Source organism: Plectropomus leopardus, chromosome 16, assembly GCF_026936395.1.
Source record: "Plectropomus leopardus strain MGB_pleo_1.0 chromosome 16, ASM2693639v1, whole genome shotgun sequence".
In the NCBI taxonomy this organism is placed as follows: Eukaryota; Metazoa; Chordata; class Actinopteri; order Perciformes; family Serranidae; genus Plectropomus; species Plectropomus leopardus.
The window spans coordinates 11,600,940-11,627,626 of NC_142191.1; the positions used below are offsets into that span (position 1 = coordinate 11,600,940).

At 39.5% G+C, this 26,687-nt stretch overlaps 1 protein-coding gene across 2 annotated transcripts in view; it reads left to right on the forward strand.

Moving 5' to 3' along the window:
- Positions 1–26,687, forward strand: part of LOC121955513 (steroid hormone receptor ERR2-like) — a 170,576-nt gene that overhangs the window by 124,294 nt on the left and 19,595 nt on the right. For both annotated transcript variants that reach the window (XM_088089222.1, XM_042503509.2), the window contains 2 exons: positions 9,902–10,317; positions 16,558–16,674. In XM_088089222.1, coding sequence (XP_087945348.1) covers positions 9,902–10,317; positions 16,558–16,674 — 533 coding nt within the window. The remainder of the gene's footprint in view (positions 1–9,901; positions 10,318–16,557; positions 16,675–26,687) is intronic.

A 26,687-nucleotide genomic window follows, 5' to 3' on the forward strand; every position in this document is an offset into this window, starting at 1 on the left:
TGGAAACACCTGACCGTGTCTGTTAAGAGAAACAGATCTCATCATGCTTTCTGCATTTATTACAGGAGTTATGGTCATAATGTGTTTAAAATGTAACGTTTACATTAGTTGGCGTCATAAATATTCAGAAAAATAAATAGATAAAAGCACCACAGTCTTGTCAAAAGTGTTAACTTGGCTTCATAATTCCAGATCATAAAGAAAGTTGGTATTTAATATATATGTAAAAAAAAAAAAAATATTTGTTTTTCTTGACTAATTATTCACATATTAAACATTGAATCAAAAGAAAATATTTTTGTCACCGGGTAACCACGTCTGCCCAATAAGAGGACATTTTTAAGACACATGCAAAAAATTTGAAAATGACCATAAGACATATTAGCACATATCAACACTGACCAGTTTTTGCTCTGTGATTATTTTTATTTATTTTTTAAGTTATAAAGAGCCACATGAGGTGGTGGAATGTGTCCTATATATGTTTAACCAGTCATCTTCGGTTAACTTGTAGTTGCCTTTTTTTCTTCCACCGTATTTTAATGTGCATTATGGAAAGATTATTAAATCCTAGCAATAGGTTTTCTGTCAATATTACCCTTATATGTGTGGGTGAATATCCTAATCAGACTCACTCCTTTAGTAATTGTAATATTGAAATAAAATATTTTTTATTATGTGGAATGGGGGGGGTTAAACCCTTTAAGACCTGGATCTACATCATATTCAGATGCCTATTTAACCCTTTGAGATCTGAACAAATTGGTTTGATTTCTTTTGAAAACATGTGGGAAAAGGCAATGCAAAGCAACTTGGAAAGAAAATCTCCCACAAATTGCAAGAAATTGGTAAAAGGTGACAAATAAATTACCTTAAATGAAATGAAATTAGTTTAGAAAAAACTAAAAAAGAAAACAAAAAACATGTTTAAAATTATTATGATAATATGTATATTTTGAATAATAAGAATTCAAAAAATATATACTTTTTTTCTATTTTCAGCAATTTGGTAATTTTCTTGTTTGTTTTGTTTTTTGTTTTACGTTTCTTTTGTTAAAATAATGTTAGGGTAATTTTCTTGTAACATTTTGCTTCAATTTTGATAAGTTGCTTATTTGCTCAGGTTTCAAAGGGAGTGGATCATGGAGTGTTATAGTGTGCTATGTTGTAATGTGTTGGGCCGAGGTTAAGGCTTTTAACCTGCATCTGCCATCTTATAAAACTCCCCCCCCTAAAAAAATATCTGACACAGACAGACCACATTGAAATTTCTGCCACGTAGTGTTGTGGAACAGATTTAATATGTTCACTGATATATTTGGGGCTTATCGCTGCATCTTTGTGTTCCTTAAAAGCCTTTAAGTGCACGTCAGAAACAGTAAATTGAATTTTAAGTCTTGGTAACATTACTGCTGATGTTGGCCCAGTGTTTTACACTCTGCTTCATCACTGCAGTGAGTGGACAGTTTTGGCTGCTTCCAGCACACCTTTCTGCTCTGCATGGAAACAGAAATTCACTGTCTTTAAAGTGACACAGTCACTGGTACCAAAATTATGAAAACTAAATAATGAAATAAGTAAATAAAAAAACATCTTTAAGTATGATAGTTGGCTGATGGTATAGTGTCTGGACTGCCTTAAAAATTTGACTAAATTTGAGCAGACAAGTTGAGATAATTTTGCAGTGATTCAATTTGTCTTCTCAAATTCAGTCAATTTAAAAAGGAAGTCTTGAGACTAACTTTTTTAAGTTTAAACAAAAAGTTTATTTTTTACAGTACACCGTCACATTACAGTTGTTCAGTTATGCACAAGAACCAGATGCGCTGTGCTTAGTGTTTGTAGCATAACACTGATTTGCAACTCCCTTCCACAGGAGGTGTCTGTTAAAAATTAAAATGCTAAAAAGGAAAGAAAATGCATCCGTAAGTATGTACACAAAAGAAATATCAGCAAATCTATGCACAAATATTACAAATACATCTACTAGTAATACACTAAGATACGTCCAAAAATAAAGACACAGAAGTACATCCACACAAAATACAAAAAGTAACAAAAATCGAGTCAACGGAAAGTCGATGAAAGGATGGAGCAGTTGGTGAGACAGTAGTTGTGTGTTCACAGTTTTGGGGAAAAAAATGCTCTTTACGACCAACTTTTCTTTTTAACGCCAGCTTTAAGTTTTCGTAAAGAAGTTCAAGAAAAATAACTCAAAAGTGTTCAGCCTGACGTGTTTATTAATGGCTGCTGCATGCGGACGGTCCAGCTCTGTGTGACGGCATGAGAGGAGAAATAACTTCATTACATGTCATGACCCTCTCTTGATATAGATATATCCTTTAGGCAGCCCGTCAAGGACTCTGAATTCATCAGGATGTAGATGGACGCCTTTTTTTTCCTTTTTTTTCTTTTCTGCAGCCGCTATTCAATCAAAACGTGTATGTGGCTTTCACAGGCCGAATGTGAGCAGCAGAGAGGACTTCTTAGTTTGTTTTATTGATCAAATGAAATTAACACAGAAGAAGAAGAAGCGGTGCGTCTAATCATCGAGTGTGGGTCAGCCAGCATGTTTAATTTAATGGGCCTCATCGTAGCTTCACGAGGTCTCACATTGTGAACTTAATTCCTCTTCACCACGTTAATTTGCATTGTGTCAATTGACCGGAGCGCTTACTGTATCAGCTTGAGTCTCACTTGAAATTCAGCCCATGCCCTAATACCATTAGGCAAATGCAAAGTTGTGTCATTTACACATTTGGAAAAAAAACGAGAGAGGGAGAGAGGGAGAGAGAGAGAGAAAAGCCAATTTGCGCCGGACAAGACTCGCTTGTGATTATCAGTGGATGTTATTACTGTGGAGGAGCAGACGTTTGAAGGTTATGTTTCTGGGCAGTAATTGAAATGCAAAATAACATTAGGATCGATGGCCATCTCTGTTTATTTATGAAATCAATATCGTAACTGTCCCTCATGAGTCCCCCTCTGATTCCCAATGACGGCTTAAGTCTCCACTCGTTTATTCTTCTCTCCCCCATAACCTCCTTCTTCTGTCTCTTTTTAAAAGGCAGTTAGGGGTGTGTTTGACTTTGCAGGGAGAGCAATTTCCTGGAGGTGGTGGACGCGTATGTAGATGGGGGTTGATACTCCAGGTAAGGAGACATCATCCATGTGGGAAATCTATGCAATCTCTCCTCGTGGCAGTGACATTGAAGAGGCCATATGCTGGAAGTTCTGTGTGTGTGTGTGTGTGTGTGTGTGTGTGTGTGTGTGTGTGTGTGTGTGTGTGTGTGTGTGTGTGTGTGTGTGTGTGCGCGTGAGTGCATGAGTGCATGCTAGAGAGACAGAGGCACAGAAACAAAGTAAATCTGCCATGCAGTACAAATGGAGTACTTGAACTTGGTCAGAAGTGACAACTTTAAAGTAATATTTTAACCGTACAGCAAAATGACAAAGATTGTGGAGATTTATTCATTCAACTCTGACATAAACCTATCGTAAATATTCTAAAGTCAACTTACTTCTTCCCAGAGCTTTCAACCATATCCCCTGACCTTCTTCTAAGGGCATAAGTTTCATTTTATTATTGTGGGGGGGCGGCACATGTAAAAACGAGGGGTTGGGGATTAGGGAATCGTGAGCATCAAACACTTGGATTTGTTAAATTTTTATGCACCAATTTGTGCCTTTTCTGCATCAATGCTGGGTGGAAATTTCTTCATTTTCGTCAAAATTAAAGTATTCTGCTATTTTCATGTTTTTATTGGTGGGCGACAAATTCACATGTTGTGAATATAGAAGGGGACGCGTCCCTCCTGAAATATACGCCCATGCTTCTTAAGCTTTCGAACCTGATCTGGCAGCAAAGTAAGCATGCTTAAATTGATTACTGCCGAAAAATTGACTTAGTCCTTCACAATTAGAGCACAAAATACAAACTTCAGCTTTGAATCTTTAGAGCTAAAACAGTTACAAAATTAGGTGGCGGCTTTTTTGTAAATCAGTTGATCATTGAATTATTTTTTTAAAGCAATGATGGCAAACATTTACTGGTTCCAGCATCTCGGTTTTGAATATATGATGGTTTTTTTTTATTCTACTATAATAATAGATTACTTATCTTTGAGTTTTGGACTGTGCATTAGACAGAACAAGACAGGCGTCCGTTAGGTCTCTATGAACTTGTGATGATTCTCTTTCAGTTTTTTTTTTTGTTTGTTTTTCAAAATAATCAGCAGATTAATCAATAATGAAAATAATCATCAGCTCCAGCCCTAAACTTTATTTTCCCTGTCTTGAAGCGAGGTGAAACACTAAATGCACACACACTTGAACATGTAAATTTAATCAAAATAAAATTAATAAAATTAAATGCTTTCTTACTGCTTTTATTTTATTGTATTCTATTTTAAACTACTATCATTGTAGCCTACTTGAGTATAATGACAAAGATAATTCATTCATTCACTCATTTATTAATTTCTCCAATTTCTCGTAAGAGAAAGGCTTATATCATACATAAATACACATAAATACCATACATATACCTATTATATATATACATGTAAAGCAGGCACAACCTACCACCAAGAGGCAAGATGTAAAGGTACAAAAAATTACAATAAAATCTAAATTGGTAAGTAAAGTAATTTGCATAGCACCTTTTACGTATAAAAAAAATCCTAAAGTGCGTTACATAAAAGACAGATACACAATAAAAGCTATATAAAAATAAAAATAAAATAGCTGTGACAACCAGCTCAGAGCTGACAAAGTTAAATCAGAAAAACAACAAACCAAATGAGGGCAGACCTGGAATAACATTTAAGAAAAGAGAAATGACCTCAGTCCAAAACAGCCAGGTAAATAAGTGTTTGTCTAGTGTTTTTGTTTAAATGCATACTGATTGAGGTAAACTCTTCCACAGTTTAAAGGCAAAGGCAGCAACTGCATCATCTAATCCAGCAGACGTTGATTAGCAGACATTAAGGTGGTATATGGACACAACAATCCAGACTTGATAGGTAGTAACTAGATTTTTATATGTAATATATATTTTATGGCTGAGAGGCTGTGATTTAGGTGTGTTAACTGAAGCTGCAAGGCTTGAGCGGACAGTTAAAGATGATGAAGACATGCACAGGCTGCACATTTTAATAAACATGTCTGTTTCCATTGTAACAAATAACCTTAAAATATGCTTTGAAAAAATGTATTTAGACTAATGTCTTCTCTCTAAAACCCGACCTACAGCAGCGCATAAATGCATTTAAATTTGCACACTTTTTTTTTTTTGATGACCTTCATTTGTGCCAACACTATGTCACGCACATGTTGTTGTTACTACTTAACACTTGGGCAACACACGCTACCCCATTTTCCCGCTCGCATGACCATTCATTTCCCAGACACCCCGGCTGCGGACTAACAGTGTAATCTATGTGTCAGGCAGGAAGGGGGCACTCAGTTTAAAGCTGATAGAGTTTGCCCCAAACAAGGACAGCCTATCATAGAAAGATTAATGAACTAATTTCATGCATGGCTCCTTGCCTCTGTCCTTCTGCGGCTTCCATGTTCGGCTGTGTGTTCAGCACCATGATTTACGCTGTGTTCCTTGCTACAAGCTTAACCCCAAGCTTAACAATAATATTTCCCCTCAGTGGGAAAATGCATAGTAAAATATGGAGAGTTTAACCCTTCACTCGTAGAGCCAAGAATAGCATGAGGTCATTGTGGAGAATTGCTTTGAATATGCATTTTTAAAATATATTTTTTATTTTATTTTTGTGACTGCTGGTAAAAATTTATAGCGCAGAAATGTGGAAGCTTGAAAACGTATTTCATGGTTTAGGGAAGAGGTGGATGGATTCAGGATTTATGTAGGGAAGCAGGGGATCTGCAACACTGCCAGCAGGAGGAAGCATGCCAAAACACACACACACAAACACACACACACACACACACACAAACATTTGAGATTTTAAGCCGCTCTGTTGGGACGTTTTCACACCCATCACACTTTGGCTCCAAAATAAAATGAAAATAAAACACAGTGGTCACTGGTCTGAGCGTGTTCAGCCAGTCAGGCAGCGTCTCGATCATATTAAACATTATGGACAGCTCTTTTTTTTGTTTTTGTTTTTTTACACGGCACTGCCCTCGTTCTTCCAGCGTGGTGGACACACTGAAACCTGTGCCTGCTGCTGCTCTGAGGCGTCCATTGCGGGACCGTCTGGGCCTCTAACAACAGCCGAGCAGAGAAGGCAGGTGACCTTCACGTCTGTCTGATGAGTCTTGCTTGTCTGCTCGGTTTGTACCATTTTTCTGCGCGGCAGAGCAAACACCACCCCATTAGATATTAGGTGCAATGCGTGTTTGAGTGTGTGTGTTGCCAGGGGAGCGGGGCGGGTTTCAGGAGAGTCAGCCTGAGAAAACTGTCTTTATAATAAGAGGAAGAAACCAAATTATGAAACTATGAAGCTATTTCTGTCGGCACGAATTGGTGGTTCGTGCCATTATTTCATTTCGACAGATTTGAAAGGACCCATTAGAAATTTCCATTAAACCTAACAAAAAACATCTCCCCAGCGTTACTGTGTGCTAAGTGGGGAATGAACTACTTTTTACATATGCCACAATGTACTATTCCATAGGGAATCCCCCTATCTGGCTGCGATGATGTATTAACTGTTACCACGCCGCTCTCTGCAATTCCCTCAGATGGGAGAAAATATACCTTCTGATTGACTATAGGTGCATGCTGATCGCTAACAAGATTTAACATGAGCCATGTGAATCTTTTATAAACCGCGATAGAGTCAGAATGAAGACTAACATAATGTATCGCTCCATCTCGCACTATGTTAACAGTCCTGACTGATTAAAAATGCATAAGGAATGTCTGGGACCCGTAAGAGGAGGGTTTATTTTTTCATGCCTCATCTGGAACAGGAAGGAAGCAGAGGATCAATAGATCTGATCTGGGCCCAGGGGTAGAGGCTATCTCCTCCTCCTCCCTCCACCGGCTACCCGTTAGCAGTTAAAAGAGAGGTTTCATGTTGTCGGGGCCTGATGACTTCATGGCTTTATTTAAACACTTATGCAAAGAGGCAGCAGAGAGAAAATACAAACCACAACGCCAAAATTGAAAAAACAGGGGGCAGCCAAAAGGCAACAAGTTCAGGGGAATCTGGTCGGCAGCAGCTTCCTGTTAGTTTCAGACATTCTTAACATGGTTTTCCACTGTTCTCACCCCACGTTCACAGCTCACAAGCACGTAGGGCTCAAGTTGTGTAAGATCAGCACCAACTCTGACGGACAGAGTCAGCGGTTCTAACACCGATCCAGGCCTCATTTCATGCTGTGTTTGAGAGGATGTTATTGAAGCTACTGCAAGTTAAACAGCATGCAGCACAGAGGCTATACTGCCTTAAAAAAATATTGGCCAACAAAAGCAGTATTAGCAGTTGCTGTGATTAATGCCCAGCCAGTCATAACTTCTTACACAAAATGTAATACGGCAAATAAAGAAATGTGTCCTCTTCAAAGGGAAACTATTTTTCTTATTTTCCCATGTTTTTGTGTCTAAAGCCCCTTTCCCACTGGGCAGTGACTGGACTATGCTGTAGTCACAGTATTTATTGTTTCGAGCTCCTATCAGCTCCAACTGGCAGTGATGGAAATACAACATACACTACACAATGTTTTTTTTTATCCCGTCCATGATATCGAACTTGACACCAGAAAAAAAACAGAAAGTCATACTCATCTGCTACAGAGCTGTGTATATGATTCTGGTCCACTGGCAATGGTAAGAGAATCTACAGTCTATTTTAAACAGATTTTTGGCGTTTAAAAACCCACAAATGTATTAATTTGAGTAGAAAGAGTGGAAAAAACACTTTTTGAAATTGGTCCAGCATTGATAAAGACCATTGCAGGCGACAGTGGTGTAACAGGCTGCAATGTAATCTCTGCGGCACTGTCAATTTTTATCCACTAAAAAGTGCTTGTTTTTGCTAGTGACAGGCTGACAACATTGCGGACATAAAAATTAAAAGTTTTTTCTTTAACCTGTCTGTTTGCTCAAGGAGAAATCTCGCATTGAAATCTGAGAGTTGACTAAATGCAGGAAAAACAACTATGGTAGAATTAATGAGGTTTGGTAGAGAGAAAAGGTAGCCGAATGCTTTCTAAAAGATTTTCACTGTCATGGCTGAATATTTAACATATATTTAGTTGACGTTAATTGATGACTGACATTGCGCCAAGTTGTTACATTGCAGCTTGTTTAAATGCTGCAGTGGTTTCATTCAAAACTGGGCCAGTTTTTAAAGTTGTCATTTCCATTAGTCATGTAGGCACAAAAATGGGCTAATATGGTCCAGGTTGAAAAATCCTGATGTTTATCTTTTAGCTTTACAAATAAAATCTGCTTTTAAGCAGCACTGCAAGAAGTCCTCCAGGACCCGTCTGTTTTTGATCACATCTGATCATATTTAATAATTATCTTGCAACCAAAACAGTTGCTTTTTGCCCATTAGTTTGTCATCTGTCTTGTGTACATAAGCACTGTTTCCATTAATTCTGTCTTTTCCCAAATTTTATGATGAAATTTGGGATCAAGTAATTTAATCCCGGGTCAACGCCTCTTCCTCAGCCTCTCTAACCTCTCTCTTAAATCCACCGTAACCCGGCACCGTCCTTTGGCAAACTAACCGGGACTATTGATTGGGTCATGTATTACCCATGATCCTCCATATGCTGAGTGTAACACCTCTCTCCGTCCATTAACAGCCTTCTGAAGTTTCATTCATTCATTTACTCCTGGCAGCCGACCAATTGTGGGCATTGTTTGCAAGATGTATGGGGCATCTGTTGACATGGTCGTTAGTTACCATTTTGCCTGAGAGAAATAAGCTGCTGTAGTATATCACTTGGCATTCCAACACATAAATGGTTGTGTCTGTAACATAATCTATCAAACCGGGACGGAGCGGCGCGCTCCATCACAGCTGATGAATCTCTCGCAGAATGATCAGGAGATGATGGAAGAAAGCAACGCTCAGTGCATCTTGTCAGACTTGTTAGTGGTGATAATTTCACTGATACCGGGGTTTTCTGATGTGCATTTACTTTAATGTGAGGTTCTTTGTGTCTGTAGAAAATCAGTCCTTATTTGCATGTGCAGAAAACATGGGCCATTTCAATATGGCTGATGTCTGAAATTCTAGTCCCTCCAGTTTTTTTACTTTAACCCTTTACATCTCGATCCACATCAGTTTTCTTGTACTGCGTTCAGACGCCGTTCACTACCATTTAAAACACTTAAACCCGAGAAAATGTGTTTTATTTCTTTGAGAAATACAGAAAAAAACATAATGAGCAACTTGGTAAGAAATATCCCAGGGATTATTAGATATGATCAACAAATGATGGAAAAACTATATTTATGGTTCTCTTAATTATATACTTAAAAGTATGTGACAAAAAAGATTGTGCATACATTTTCAGCACAGGTAATTTTCTAGCTTTTTTTTTGTTTATTTTATTTACTTTATTTTTTATTTCTTTCTCTTTTTTGTGCATATTTTCAGGTAATTTTCCATTTAATGTAACGTTTTACTATTTTTTTTTGCTAATTTTTGGGCCATTTCTTGTTAAGTTGCTTGTCTCCTTCCTATGTTTTTGAAAAACATCAAGCTCAAGTAAAAAAAAGGGCTAATTGAAAGATCCATGACGAGTTAAGAAATTTAGGAAACTTCTTGGGCTTGCAGAGTCCTTACAAAAAATAATTCTCAATTCCTGAACTTGCTCAGTTGTTCCCCACTTTGCACAATATTTTTTGCAAATTCAGCCCCCAAAACTGACCACAGTTCTCGCCTTGTGTGTGTTTCTCCAGGTTGCTAACCAGAATGCCCTCTGAGGACAGACACCTATCCTCCAGCTGTGGTTCATACGTCAAAACCGAGCCTTCCAGTCCATCCTCCTCACTAGTAGACACCGGCAGTCACCACAGTCCCAGCGGCAACTCTGACGCCAGCGGCGGCTACGTGAACGGCAGCAGCAGACACTCGCACGCCCTGGACTCCCCGCCAATGTTCAACCCAGGCATGCTCGGAGGAGGCGCTGCCTGCCTACGCCGCTATGAAGAGTGCTCCGGAGTCGTGGCGGACGACTCGCCGATCAAGTGCGAGTACATGCTCAATGCCATTCCCAAGAGGCTGTGCCTGGTGTGTGGTGACATTGCCTCGGGCTACCACTACGGGGTGGCCTCCTGTGAGGCCTGCAAAGCCTTTTTCAAAAGGACGATACAAGGTATTTCCCACTTCTTCTTACTGCTTTCACTGGCTCACCTGAGTCGCTCCCAGTTAAACCTGAGAATAATCAAATTTTCTGTAATTTCCCAGGTGGTTGAATATTCTGCAAAGAAAGTGTTCATCCTTTAACCGAGCTGTACTATCACACCTTTTCGTGATGATTCTAAATACTTTTTATTAGCTTTACCACGACAGTTGTGATTGCCAGGAAAACATATTGACCTGATTGTTATGTGCTCCACGTGCTCCTCAGTGCTGGTATCCAACCGTCTGCTCATATGGGACTAATACGAGATAGTGATTACGAGAGTCCACAGCAGGCATTAGGCCCAGACTGTAAATCTGCTCTGGGTTGTGATTTTTTTTTTTGATGCGTCTGCATGTGAATCGTACGTCTGGCATCGACTCTGCCATGTGTGGGAGCCGCTCCAGAATAATCACTTGGACAGAGATAATGTGCTGCAAAGTGAAATGCAGAATTTTGTATTTTATCTGCAGGATTTGTTTGTCTGTAGACATTGAGCTGGACAGCAGGTTAGTGAGGTCTGGGTAAATTTGATCTGTCTAGACTCTTCTGAATCACTGAAGTAACACAAAAATCTTTTGCATTCCCTTTTTAATTTTATTTATAGTGCATCATAGGCAGCAAAAGTTGAGAAATATAGCTGATTTAAAAAAATGTAGCTGGTTACAGGTGTTTCTAATCTTCCTATTTCTGCTGATATACAGCACAAGTATAAAATATTGACTCAGTCGACATGTATCCTATTAGACTACTCAAACAGTAATACACTGGAAGGTTACCCAGATACTCCTAAATGAAGAAGAAATATCAAGTAACAAAATATCAATCATACTTGCATCTTCATGACAAACTTCTCATAGTGCCCAACAAACTTTTTTGATCTACGTCTGATTGTACAGAGCAACCACTCATCTCTTTTTCCCTCTGCACAGATACTCTTGATAAACTCACTGATTTGTGGTTTTGCAAAAAACACAAAATCAATCTCAGTGACAACAAGATGATGTGTGACCGCCTTTACTGACGTACAGAATAAGCAATCACAAAGAAAAGTGGAGACAACAACAGTTAGTCTTCAAACAATGCTGCTAGATGGGCATTTATGAAACGGACTGCATACAATAACATTTTCTTAAGCTGTAGTTGATAACTTTTATAAAAAAGACTTTTTGGCATATTTGCTGAAATTGTCACCACATCCACACAGCAATACATGAAACAGATAATCTGTTGGAAAAAAATCCTCCTCTTAGTGCTTTTAATGGTGTTTGCATATAAACAAAAATAACCAGAGTCGAGGAGTCTCTAACTCAATCATGTCGATCACTGCTTGTGAACTTTGGTCAAACTAGGCAGCGCTGATCAAATATGACTTAAGATTCTGTTACTGCATTTCCTGCTTTTTGCCTAAAATGTTTTCTTCAGAAACATATAACATTTGTGAACTGTTTAGCTATAGAATTAGTTGAAATTAAAGTTTGACGAAAAAAGACGAAATGACTCCAAAAATTAGCTAGAAATTAGTTAAACGTACAAGAAAATTATGATTTTTTTTAGAGAAAGAAAATAAAGTAATAATAACAAGTGCTTTAAAAATACAGTAATTTCATAACATAATTTTAAATATATAATTATTATCATAAGTAGTTTTTCCCTAGACATTTTTTTCTGTTTTTTAGAAATTATTTTCTAAATCTACTAATTTCTTGCAGTTTGTGAATCATTTCTTGCCAAGTTTTTTCCCCACGTTTTTTTAATGAAATCACATCACTTTCCTCCGGGTTAAAAGGTATAAATATTGTGAAAGGAATCTGAAAGGTTTCAGAGGGTTAAATAAAAAGCAGAGACTTCCTCTCTGCCTAACTTTGTCATTTTCACTCCATGTGATCATTTACAGTCTCCATGTGTCTAAATCTGACCAGCAACACAGTGACGGACTGTAAATAGCGCTCATGCGTGACTTTGTGTTGCCTTGCAAAGATCCCCCCCTCTCTCTTCTTCTTCTTCTCGCTCTCCTTCGTGGAGGACAGCCCCATAATGAACCTAATCTGTCCGTCATTCGTCCTGAGCCGCGGGAGTTTCAGTCAATAACAATCAGTGTTGGGTGACTGTAATTAAGAACCAGGCATTTCATTGGGAGAAAGTCGAGAAAGGAGGGTGGGAGGTGTGGATCTGTTCTTTGCCCCCGGGCCCCTCCAGCCCACACCCATGAGGGAGGAGATGGGGGGGCCAATTAGAAGCTCAGGCACGTGTTATCAGGGCAATAACAGAGGACGGGGAGAGAGGAGAGAGACGCCGAGGAGTCCTCCAAATAAAAGGCAGAGGGACAAGGGACAGGGGACATGGTCATTCACTGAAAGGAGAAGCCGCTTTAATGGAATGGTAATCAGGAAGGGGGGTCCCGGCCCCGGTAAAGGAGGAGGACAAGGAGAGGTCCATCCTGAGTGGAGATGAGTGCGTGGATAATAGCATGGCATAATAATATATCAAAATTTAGAGGGAAAATAAGAGAGGTTAAGGAAGGATATTAGAGTGGCTGAAATGTCCTTTGAGAAATAAAGGTGGACACAAGACCTGATTAACTAAGAGGGTATGCCGACAGTGAGCTTTTAGAGGTAGGCAATTTAAGACTATTGTGGACCCCTAATGCACCCTTCACATACACACATAATCATGAACACACACACACAGGTTATTTTTGATCCGTTCAGGAATAAAATGTTTCCTTTAATAATCTGAAAAATATTAAATCAATGTGACCTTCTCTAACACGATGAAAAATCTTCTGTATTCTTTTTTTAGTTGTGTTTTTTTTTATTATGTTTATGAATAAAAGAAAAATAAAAGGAGAAATCGTTATCAAGGTTTACTCTAGTACAGGATTCGTATGAAATCCTTGAAAACATGCGTTTTCAATTTTTGAAGTGCTTGAAACTGCTTATAATTGCAATGGCATTACATTTATAATAATTCACTATCTGACTGAGTATTTCCTGTTTTAGAAGTAAAACAAGTAGGAATTCTCTTTTGCCTTTCACACAAGATGAAGATGACTCCGCTCGCGCCACGCTCGCCACTCTGTGCATGTGTGACCTGTCAGTGTTTTTTGGTGTTTCCTCTTAAGGAGCGTTGGTAGGCGAACAGACAATAACATGCCAATAGGTTGCAGTTTCAATGAGCATTGGCGTAAAAACGAAAAGTACATTAATGGCACAAATCATTATTTTGATCATTTATCAAACAAAAATATCTAATTTAATGTGATGAAGAGGGGAAATCATTAGTATTTACAGCACTGTATATGCATCCATTAATTGATTTTCATTTAAAGGTAATGGCTTTTTTTGGCCCATCTCACATGGAATTACAACACATTGTTACTTTGAAACCATCTTCCTGTCTAACATGTGGACAAAGACAAGAAAATGAATAAAAAAGAAAATCCCAAATGAACAGCTCAAACAAGAAACTACCAACATTTACAATAAAGAGCTCTATTTCAGAAATATGTAATGTACCACTGCTGTAAGGTCCCTGAAACGCTTGAAAATGCTCCCTAAAAAAGCTTGAAAAGTGCTTGAACTAGGCTATGGAAAAGATGTAGGAACCCTGGTAATAGGCACTCTGTAGTTTCTTTGTGAGTGGTGAATTGAGATTTTGGGGCGCTTAGGGATCATCAGCACTTTTCAGTGCGATTAACAGATGGACAACAACACTAAAATGTGATGCATTGCACTTTGGGACTGTTAGAAGAAAGTAGTGTACATGCAGTATGTACTACTACTAATTTCATACTCAGAATTCAAGCAAATGGACATTAGATAAAGTGTACCGCAGTGTGACAGGAGGACACAGCAGTAACACTGATGTGCACTGCTAAGTATTAAAAACAAAAAAAAAAAAGAATCAATAAATAGAAAACATTTGCTTTTGTGAAGTTAATTGACATTGGCATTTGAAAGACAGATTTACTGCCTGTCAGCACATGTATTGCATCACTCTCTGCTTGTAGAAAATAATACATTAGGTGTGCCCAAATTTTATACTACATACTTCTCATATACACTATGTACTGCAGATTGTCATAGTACTGTTTTTACAGTATACTGTGACATAAGTGCATATTTTTTTGTAATATAAAAGAAAAACTTATACAGGTTTCCAAAATGTGCCATCAGTCAAACTATGATCATAAAATACCACCACTAATAACATTTTTTAAGGAAATCATATACATCTTTTGTCTTCCAACATCTCTTGTGTGAACTACTTGTGTGTATTGTGGGAAATTAGTGTTCATCGACAGGATCTTAAGAAAAGTGCTCTGTTATTATGCATACTTTTGCATACTTCATTTCTCACTTTAATGTAAACACAGCACATATTCAAATCCTGTCGTAGTCTTAAATTGGGACTAACTGATTCAACTGTAGTATTTTAACTGCACAAACAGTAAAATATGAAAGATATACAGTAGTACATGCTGCATACAATAAGTTTGTCATAAGAGTTATTTGTTTTTAGCTTTGATATTTTAAATTTGGGTCTATTCGTTACTCTGAGCCCATTTTAAATGTTGTGGTTTACTTATGATTGACATTTAATACTACCAGCTGCATTTCAGTCTATTCTAAATGTTGGCATCTTTTTAGTCATGACGTCATGTTGATATTATGACAGCAAAATAACTGAGTCTATTTAACAACGGTTGTCTATATGAACCTGTGATGACGCTGAAAGGTCAGCAAATGAAGCAAAGTCTGTAGTGTAGACGTGGTGCACAGCATGTGTCTCTACACATGAGCTCTGCACTCCACTCTGTGTTCCCTCTGCTAACGCAGCTCAGTTTAAAAGACTTCACCCACCCTGAAACCAGCAGCAGCCTCTGCCAACATGCTGGCGTGGTGCCCCGGGCCCCTCACTGTGCATGTGACCCTGCTGGCACCATCGATGCCAGGGATCCTGACAAATGTTGGCACCTTCTCCTTGACCAACAGGGGATTGTGTGTGTGTGTGTGTGTGTGTGTGTGTGTCTGTGTGTGTGTGTGTGTGTGTGTGTGTGTGTGTGTGTGTTGTGAGGGGCCGCTCTGGCAGAACTGTAACAGATAACACCTGGTTTGCTGTTTTTAGGTACCATTAATACATCTCTGGACTTACGGGGAATTGTTTAAACACTCAATCAAGGGATTTGGATACCTGGGAATGAGGATTTGTCATTGGATTCTTTGGGACATGTCAACTTTTGATGTGACTGCGTAATAAACCCTGAAAAAAAATTGTTAACCGGAAACTGGTGGTAAAAACAGACAGCAGTAGATTCAATATGTCTGCATTTTCTGGCTTTTTTTGGACTCAGAGTGATTAAATTGCATAGGAAATATTTCCATAGTGAGCCAACAACCGTCGAGACGGACTTGAATAATACATCGAGCTTTGCTACATGATATGGCAGCCTTAGATTGGCGAATCTTAACTGCAGCTCTCGGTCTTTACCGGAGAGCATTATGTAGAGCACTCGGCTGCTGCGCGTCCATCTCCTAGCCCTTGTGTTGTTGAGGGAGGGCAGCTTTCCCATCATCCTTTAGGTGAAGAAGGATGGGCTGCACGGGGTCGTGGTGAGCGTTGCTGAGAGGACGCTCTGCATTAATGAAGCTAATTTATCCGTGAATCAAAATGGGGGTGGGACTCCGGGGCGGAGAGGTGCTTTTTACATGTCCCATCAAAATGCCACTAAACCCTCCTCTCCTTCAGGAGTGTCACACGGGGTCACCTTGGGACAGGTGTGTGCGTGTGTGTGTATGTGTGTGTGCATGTGTGTATGCGTGTGTGCGCGTGTGTGTGTTTTACCATCTTTGTGTGCCTGTTGTTTACCGTTTCTGATTTGCTGATGTGCAGGCTTTTTTAATTTATTAATTTAAAAAGGGAAATTGTCATTAATCCACATTTGAACAAATGTAAATGCATCCAAGTTAGCTGGGAAGCTAATTTTCATCGGTGGCCTGATGTTAAAAGGCATCCTAATTTTTATTTTTTTTAAAATACAATATGTAGATACAGTATGTAAAATGGTTAAGACAAACAACATTAAGGTAAAACGGCACACAATATAGTTAAACTTGTACAAATTAAGAATATTTTAAATTACATTTTAAATTAAATGTTACATTTTGTGCTCACAGAATTAATAAAACCATGTTTTCTAACCTTCTGCAGGGAATATTGAGTACAGCTGTCCAGCCACCAATGAATGTGAGATCACCAAAAGGAGACGCAAGTCGTGCCAGGCCTGTCGCTTCATGAAATGTCTTAAAGTGGGCATGTTGAAAGAAGGTGAGTGCTGATTTAATTACCTGGTCATTTTTGTTTGATTTGACTTTATTATTGAAAAAAATTCTATTTGTCTTAAATAAAATAAAAAAATATTTAACCAAACAACAAAACCATTCTACAAATGCTACGCATCAAATCATACATTATGAAAAGTAGATGCAGTGCAGCAAATAATCCTTCTTTTTGCATTCAGTGTTTGACCCATGTATCATGAGGCTACTTAGAGGACACACTCTGATTTAATAGGTTAACATATGACGATTTCTGACTTTAATACCACTTATATAGATATAGATAGATATATAGATATAATTTAAAATGTATAAAAAATGCTCGTTCTAGCTTCTCAAAGTTAAAGTGTAGTTGCTTTTCTCTTTGTCATGTCATAAAATTTAAACAAACACAGTTCACCTTGGCAACCCTGAAAAATTGGGCGGCCTTTTTTACTATTTCAGGACACTTTAAAGATGAATCATTCAATAATTAGAATAACTGTTTGCTGCAGCCCTGGTGAGATTTTCAACAGTCAAGTCACTTTTACATGTATATATGCCGCATTTTTAAACAACAGGGGTTTAACCAAAGGGCTTTCCAGTCAAAGCAGATGGGGTTGGATCTGCCTCAACACAAGTTTACATGATTGAAAAAGTAAAAGCTGCGTAAAAGGTTATATATAATGTAATACAATAAAACAATAAAGCAGAGAAGGCAGTTATATGAAAAAGCCTAAAACAAAACACATGATAAAAGCTACATCCAAGCTAATCTACATCCATTCCATCTTTATCTTAGGAGTATATATATATATATATATATATATATATATATATGTATGTATATATATATATTCAGTTTTCTTCCTATTATTATTTTTTTAAATATCGTCGGTTGTCTCGTGCCAGTGAATCCAATACAGTCTAACAGTGTCTGTGGGAGCTAGACGAGGGGTCGGTGATCAGATATTACAGTCGGAGACACTGGTGACATCACCCACAAACCTTACTCACCTCTCCTCGCACCGCCGAACCTCTCGCCGCGTTCAAAAAGCTACTGAGTTGGATGTTCCTATCAAGACTGACTGAGAAGTGTAACATTACTCTTGAAAAGCACAGGCTGTTCCCCCAAGACTTCCCTCTCCCCTGGGCTCTGGGTGTCTCTCTCCCTCACCCTCCTCTCCCTCTCTGTCTGTCTGCCTTCCCCTCTCTTGCCTGGCGTATTGATCCGCTAAATGCTTTCCGAACATCCCACCTCACTTCCTGCATGTGTTGTTTCTCCTCCAGAGAGAGACCTTTGGGAGTAGTGAGGGAAAATCTAGCTGATGGATTTTTTTTTTCAAAGGAAAGAGGGTTTTTTGTGTTTGTTTTTTTTTTTACATTTGTGTGTTTAGCTTAAAGGAGCTTTTCCATGTTTGTCTGTGGCACTAAATATAAGAAAAGTCCCAACACACTATGGACAATTGTTAGGTAACGACACAAAAAACAAAAGGTAATTCTATAGAAATGTAGCTATTATTATTATGGACAGTACCTCTCTATTCACTGTGTTGGATTGGTGCTTAAATTAAATATTTAGAAGTGTTATCAACTTTTATACACTTTGTTATTGTGGCAGTATAAGTCTTATGCAAGAGTGTAAGAAGGTATTATGTGTGTCATTTATTTGTGAGGCACAGAGAGAGATATGCGAGGCAAAGACACTGTGTGAGGTGAAGGGGACAGGTGAATGCAGGTGTTCTGAAAGCAACAGGAAGTTAAGCTGGATACACTGTGCAATTTTAGAAATGTTGTTTTAATTCCAACTCCTACTGTACAATGAAATCATCTGTGATGTGAAGCCAAACCAAATATTTTATGCGCTCACGCTGTATTTTGCAATCGTCAAGCCACCTGAGTGCTCACCCTGCAAGTATAAATAGAAAATAAAACGGTCTGGCAGCCCCTGCGGTCTGCTCTGGCCACTGACAATTGTCAATAAAGATTTGTTTGAAAGCCCCAAGACAGGAAGAGGTTTGTTTGCTAACAGAAATCTGCAATGTTTCACCAGTATAGTTAACAGTAATGCATTTTTGCCAGCATTTCTCTCATTCATATCAGTCGTGAAAGGAGGAGTGATCCTAAAGCTTAACCGACCTGAGCTTCATATTTTTCATCTACGTGGCACAGTAACTCTTTACTAGTTTCTTGCTCATGTTTGGAGCCATTTCTTGGGTTTTTTTTTTTTTTTTTGAAGAAAATGAAGCCAATTTGCTTAGGTTTTAAAGCCTCAAATTTTTAAAACCTCAAATTTCATGCTCCTTCCAAAAGTCATAATTCAGTCAAATCTGAATGCAGATTTAATATACAAATATTTAGATTAATCTTTATGTCATTCCACCCCAAATAAATGTCCATAAAGAAGCTTAAATTCATAGCAAAAAAAAGACATTCCCTCAAAAAACTTGCCTGAGAACCATGAGGTTTTTAAGTTTTCTTGAGTATAAAAGTAACACAGTGAGGGGGCATAAATGTCTCCGTTTTGTCCGACGTTGTATCCCAGTTTTAGGACAGATCACAGCAGGTTAAGTTCTGGAGTTTAATCCACTGCCATCAGCACTGATTGTATGATTTATAGATATCCTGTATATCCTGCTATAAAAAGAGGTGTTTAAAGAATTTGTTTCTAGACTTATCTTAGAGACACAACATCATTAATTTCCTAAAATAACCCGTAGTCACAGTTTTGTTGTGTTCTGCCAACTCCAAACACAACTCATAATAGAAGCCAGCAGCAGTTAACTGCAATCTGTGCTGGTAACACAAGATTGTATGTCAGCCTCTTGGTCCACTGCCACTAATACAACTTCACTACGTACTGACGTAGCTGTGTTTGTTCATCCCACAATGAAGGGTCATCCATTGTATTGCCATTACAACACTATTTATACATGCGCCCACTCTTGATGTCTTCATCCCGGCCCAAATATCTCACACCGAGGCTTTGACTCTCGGCCAGAAAAAACAAAGTTGCTTCAGAAATAAAGCTGAAACTATTAGCGCGTGCTTAGAGGAAAAACGGTGGGGTATTGTCTGTGGCGGGCCGAGCTAAGCCGTTGATGTGGACAGTCAGCATGTGTGTGTGTGTGTGAGGGGGAATCTGTAGCCTCCACCGCCTGCTGCTCCTGAGACGCGGCATCACAGCCACAGCGACATGTGGCACAGTAGGTGATTCTCTGAAAGTGATGGCATTCAATTAAAAGGAAAAAGGACATTTAATCGTGGCGTAGTGCCGTGGCGTGGCCTCTCACAGACGTGGGGGGGCTTTGATCATGGAATCAGTGGGGGACAGCGGCTTGCCCTACTTCATGTAATGAGATCAGCATGTAACAAGTGGCCAAGCGCTGGTCATGGAAAAGAAATAATCGCATAGTGTCACAGGAATGCAGGTGTCATGTAAGAATCAAACTAGTTTTAAAGGATAACTCTGTTTTTTAAATGTTTTTAAATTGCCGTTGAGCGAGAGCACTGCAGCCAGCAGCAACAAAACAGGCTGTACTGTAACCACTCTGGGCTTTCGTGCACCCTCAATTAACGTCCATTAAAAGTGCCTGTTTTTGCTACAGACGGGCTCAGATTGTTTGAAGACATTATAGAAAGGATCTCTACAGAGATAAAACTTTTGGCAAAAGTAATTTTGGGGCTGTTTCTGGTTAAACAAAAGGTCCATCTCTGCAGGGATCCTGTCCAAGCTGTTGTCACTTGACGGTGCACAATTACCCCAAGTAGTAGCAGCTTTTAATCTCAACTGCCGGCTGCAGTTTTCTCACTCACTACTGGGCCTATTTCAAAAACTTCCATTCCCATTAGTCACTTGGACACAACACGTGCTAAAATAAGGGTCAAGATTTAAAAAAAATACCAAAGTTATCCTTTAAGAGATATGCATTACATTACAACCACATGCTGCCATTATTATCCTCTGTTCTATTTTAATTCTATTCCAAAGACCAAAATATTAATTTTTTACAGTTATTTCCTCATGAATTCTTATTACCGTTGCCCACATTATCCCAAAGTTGGGCTTTCACCTCCCACAGTGCGGCAGTATCACAAGAAATGCCTCACACTGCCGAAGATGTTGAGAGAACTTATGTGATCACTCGTTCTAAAAGTGTCTAATATTTCCACAAGGACCCCTTTAAGCTCCGCTCTAAGCATGCCATCCTGAATTATAAAGTGCCAGCTGCCACAGTTATAGACCAGCACCGTTGGTGGGCATGGGAAGCCCCTCCTCACTGCAACACCTGCCGCTAATCAGCCGAGTTCAGTTTTTAAACTGGCTTTGGTGGCTTCAGGTGTGTTTGGAGTCTGGTGTCGGCCAAAACATCAACTGCAGCTGTTATATATTAGGTCTGTTTGATAGTTATGCGTGAGTGTGGTTGCGAGTGACCAGTTTTTGTGAGAGGAAAATCAAAGAAATGCTTGGATAAAATATTCGAATCAGAGGCTTCTGTCCAGATCCCGCTTTGCCTCTCAGCAGAGCAGCTGGATGAGCTGTGTGGAGGGTAGCGACAGGCGTCTGTTCGAGAAAGCCTGCCTCGCTCAGTGACCCCTTAAATGTCCAGCTGAGGCTGATAAAAGGTCACAGGTCCAATGGAAAAACTCTCACGTAATTACAACTCGCGGAAGGTATGGTGTCAGTCACTCCTGCCAGGAGTCCGAGCCGGCAGCTAATAGCAGCGCTAATAACCCCATAGCATTACTGTATGGTGTTAAATGATGCAAGAATTTTTTTGGACTGAATTAGCATTTTTTTGGCTTTGTGATTTGACTCACTCCTAGTATTTTCTGCTTCAGATGGGAGGTTTATTTTTTAGCTTTTTTTGTTGTCAGAGGGCTGCAACAAGTTGCTTTTGTCAAGTAATAGCACCTTCACGTTAACAAATCAGAATGTTTAAAAAGTATGTCCAGTTAAAAAAGACGTGTACAGCCCCTGCTGGCTGACATTTTGAACAATTTCAATAAAAGACACTTCAGCCTTTCCTCCTCTGAGGTCGATGCGCGCCGGTTTTAGCGTTAGCTCAGTGTTCCTGTGGTGTATTCTTTGCTTGTGAGGTTTTTCTGACACCACTGTAATGTGGTGGATAAATACAAGCTGCCAGACTATTTTGGCAACCTACACTGCTGTCTCGCCCTCGCCCGACCACAGATAGGGATCAGCAGTCTTTCCTGAGCGAACGTGGCTACCGGGGTAACGTTACAGCCTTATTTTCCTCCAGCCACATACACAAAAGATTAGTAAAGCCATATCCAATATCACAGACTGTCAGGTCCCTTTCCAATCAATAGGCTTAGATCAGAAACCAATCTATACACTAAGATTACATCATCAAAATAAAGATATAGCAGAAGTCTATACTGTATGGATGCCTTTAAAGTCTTAGCCGATACGTTTGAACTGCACTCAAAACCTGTGTATTCAAGGGAGTTAACCCATTGAAACCTCGAGCGACATCATTTTTCTTGTGCTGCTTTCAGATGCCCTTCACAAGTATTTTAAGCTTTCAACCTGAAGCCAATTGGTGCAATTTCTTTAAAAAACATAAGGGAGAAAAAGCAATGAGCAACTTGGTCAGCAATGTGCCACAAATTGCAAGAAATTAGTAGATTTAAGAAATTATTTTAAAAAGCTAGGGAAAAATGTTTAGGGAAAAAAGAAAAAAGTAGGGAAAAACTATATTTCTAATTATCATAATTCCATTTTTAAAATTATGTTACAGAATTCTTATAATTTTTAAGCACTTTTTCTTGTGTTTTCTTGTTTTTCCCCTTTTTTTGAAAATTAATTTTCCGGTAATTTTCTTGTACTTTTTACTAATTTCGTCTGTGGTTGCCCATTGCCTTTTTTTTTTTTTTTTTTTTTTTTAATAAATCAAGACGATTTGCTCAGGTTTCAAGGAGTTAAACTGCGAAGAGAGACCCCTCTGACCCCGTGCTACTTGATTTTTCCTTGTACTGCAAACTTGTCTATCTAACAGCACATGTTTGGGGCCTTGTTTGCTTTTTCGGGTGTCAGAGTAGCTGGCAGACTGCAGCTGAGAGTCAGCGCCCACCCAGAGGCTCCGCGCTGGCCTGTCCTCACTGTCTGGCAGGTGATAGATCAGACACGGAGGCTAACACGTGTTCCTCTGAAGAGGGGGATTTAGCGATGTGCTGACCTCTTTACAACCCTCTGACACACACACACACACACACACAGACACACACATATTCATGTACGCACATGCCAAATGTATATCACCCATGACAAGTGGCATGGGATCGGACCTTGAGGTCCATGTTTCCTGCTGGCACCCTTCTCCCTCTTTGTCTTTTTCTCCCACAACAGTTTGTGTGAACGCCACAAACCAAACGCCTGCTACGCCAACACACCGGGGGATCCTGAATCGACCCGGCCATCTCCAGCCGCGCAGATGTTTTCGATTACAGGCACATTTGTGGTCAGCGCGGCTCTGTAATACACAGTAATACCCCTTGCGGACACGCCGGCTCAGATTTATGAAAAGTGTAAAACATGATAAAGAGAGCGATGCCAGTGTGCGCGGTTATGGGAGAACAACTCCTGCTTTGTCTTGTCAGCCCACTGGGGGTTAGAGCAGGTGGGACGCCATCCTGAAACGCCCCCCTTCCTCCCCCTTGTCCTGTACCCATTTCCCTCTTCCCTCCCTCTCTTGCTACAATCAAACAAAAGCTGTCCGATGTCTGCAGCTCTTCGCAGACTCGGCCCTCAGAAGGAGCTCTGGAAGGGTAAGGTCCCTGCGCCTTGTAAAGGCTGAGCGGCTGTGTAGGAGGGGGCGCACGCTGCATCCCACTGATTTTTCCCAGCTAAAATAGGGAGCTCCTAATCTCCCTTTGGCAGCGTTAGCCAGCCAGCCAATTCTGACACATTCTCTAGAAAGAAGCGCCTCTGACAGGTGAGCGGCTGAAAATAGTTGCGTGAGATACACGCGCACATGTTCATAGTAACACACAAGCTTGATACACAGTGTATAAGCCACATGCACGTGATGAAATCTGTCCTCTGTAGAGCCTCTGTTAGTCTCTAATAGATATTTCTGAAGCTTACTGTTTTGACTTTTAAACTATTTTTCTTCCAAATCACTTTTTGTTTTTTTATGTTTTTTTACTGCCCACCCTTCTCTCCACGTTGTCTCTATTGGTTATGTTTGATTTGTTCTACTTTTTTCTAATCAGTGTGCAGACCCTGCAGCTACTGAGGTCACAGAAGTCATGTTTTTAAGGGGTTTTAAAAAACAACATAAGAGTTACATACTATAATTTAAACAAAAACTTAAGATTACACTTAATTAATCTCACACTTACAAAATGTACACATTATAGCATCTCAAGAGTCAGAAGCATGAGGAAAAAAGGGGGGGGGGTGTTAAATGAATAATGATATGACAAAAATTAAACATTTTAAAATATGTTCAAAAATAATGATAATAAAAAATGTAAATACACTATATGCACTTTAGAAAAACTTGAAATGTTAGGATGGTGGGTATTATATATGGTGATTCCAGTATCTTTGGACCTCAGCTGTAATTATAATATGTATAAATATTCAAATGTGCTCAAAATAATCCCCCAATATACTAATATATATATTTATTTTCAAAAAACATCAACTTATCAGATTTGACAATGTACTAGGCTGTAAGACTCATTAGAGTGATGCATCTTTTCATCAATATGTCTCACAACATGTGAGACACAATACGTACGTTTTTCATAAGCAAAACTTGATGTCAAATCTTTCATTGGTGAGAATTAATTATACCTGTCTACAAATGTGTTTGTAAGATTTTGACTTTATTATTATTACTATTTTTATGTGGACATAAAAGGAAGATTGGCTGCTTGGTTTAAAGGAATAGGGATCCAAATAAATAATAAACACATTAAATTAATGAAATAAACCACATGACACATGCACACAGCGGCCGCCACATAAAGGAAAACACGGCCACTCTAGTCGGGAATGTGCTTTAAGGTTGTACAAGTCAATAAAGATATTGAATGTGAAAGGGAAGCCGGGGGTCAGGTGGCCGTAAAGATTGCTCCTATGCAAACATGCCTCATCGTCTTTCCACACACACACAGAGCAAGGAGCGACTGTCAGCCAGTATCTTTGTGTCTCAGCCCGTCTGTACTGCTCTGTATGATCTTACCACGCTCGTAACATTCAGCACACACACTTCCACCACCACTCATTCCCCACAGCCTCACCCCTGCATCCATATTTTGGCTGCCACACTTTATGAAGGGCCAGCAACCGTAAAAAATGGATCTGGATGCTTTTAAGATGATCTGTGCCCCCCAACCCACCCCCACCCTCTCCCGTGTCACAGGCTCTCCCACAGCCGAGACACGAGCTCTCCTCTGGACCAGATTGTCTTGAAGCACTGAGGCTGCTGCGGTTTTGGGCCTGAGGTGTGGAATGTGGTGCTGACGGTGACACAAACCCTCCCTCCCCTCCGCAGCCCTCTACAAGGGGCCTCATCCAGCTGTCTTGTTGTGGTCAGATTCTCAGTACTGTGCCGTATCACATGGGGAGGAGATAATCCTGCGCTGGTCGGATCAGGCGCTGGCTGGGACAGGCAGGGCTGTCAGGGAGGGAGATGTTACACCCGATGCTGAAAAGGAGAGAGGAAAAGAGACAGACAGAAGGAAGAGGAAGAAAAAAATTGAGATCTTGCAGAAAACTGATACATTCAGCCAAAAACAGCAGCTTGTTCTGTCTTATTCGCTCCCCGTTCTTCAACATTATCCGACCCCCTCTGTCAGTCTCTCTGCCCTCCTGCCTCTGGTCTCTGCCGTTTGCAGCGCCGCTAAGCTGTAAACTGAAACTGGTTAGCGCTGAGCTCTTAATTCTTGTCAGCGTCTATTAATTATGGGCCAGTTGGATGTTCCAGTTCAAACAGCCCCCGCGGATCTTGGAATTCTAACTCCGGCTGTTTGGTCACTTGTCGCTTGTCGCAGCCACATGACCCTGCAGCCTGCAGCAGGGAAACCTGTGTGTGTGTGTGTGTGTGTGTGTGTGTGTGTGTGTGTGTGTGTGTGTGTGTGTGTGTGTGTGTGTGTGCTTCTGTGTGTGTGTGTGTGTGTGTGTGTGTGTGTGTGTGTGTGTGTATCTGTGTCTGTGGATGTGGATGTGGATGTGTGTGCTTCTGTGTGCATGTGTGTCAGGGACAAAAGCAGCAACAATTTGAACAGCATGTGAATTTAGTGTATACACCTGCTTGTTACAGTGAATTGCAAACATACAGTGGATGTCAGTCAGCAGGCCCCAGTTTGGAGAAGCAGACAGGAGTCCAACATGGAAGCTAAGCAATGTACACTGTAAAATCTGACAGGTTGATTGTACTTTTAAAAAAAAACATCTAGGAAACAGATTGCCTTGATATAATGCTAATTCTTAATTGATGTTTTCTTTATATCTGGTTGTTCACTATTTACATTTTTTATATTTACTTAATTTTGGGGAGTTGTTGCAACATAAAAATGACAGTTTTAACAACTTCAGTTCACCAAGTTTACTGGTGAACTGCAAACTAGTCAGTCATATTTGTATATTCTCAAACATGCTAGGAAACAGAACTCTAACTTCATCATTAGGCAAAATCCTCTTTGTCATGATCAAGTTAAGTCAGATTAACTTGGTTTACTGAAGTTGCTAACGTTCAGAAAAAAACAGCTAATCTCACTTGTCATTTTTAAGTTGCAACACCTTCACAAAATTAAGTAAATGCAGCTTAAGTTTAGGTAAATTTAACACTCAGATATAAAGTAAACATAAAGTAAGATTTGAAGTTGTATTTTTTTTCCTTTTTCAAGACATTTGGATTCCATGATTATTTAAAGTAAGATCAACTTGTCAGATTATAGAGTGTACTGCTGTGGATGGGGACAGCAATAAAACATATTTTAGCTACTTAAAAATCGGTTCCAGTGAAAGAATGGGTATTAGTTCAA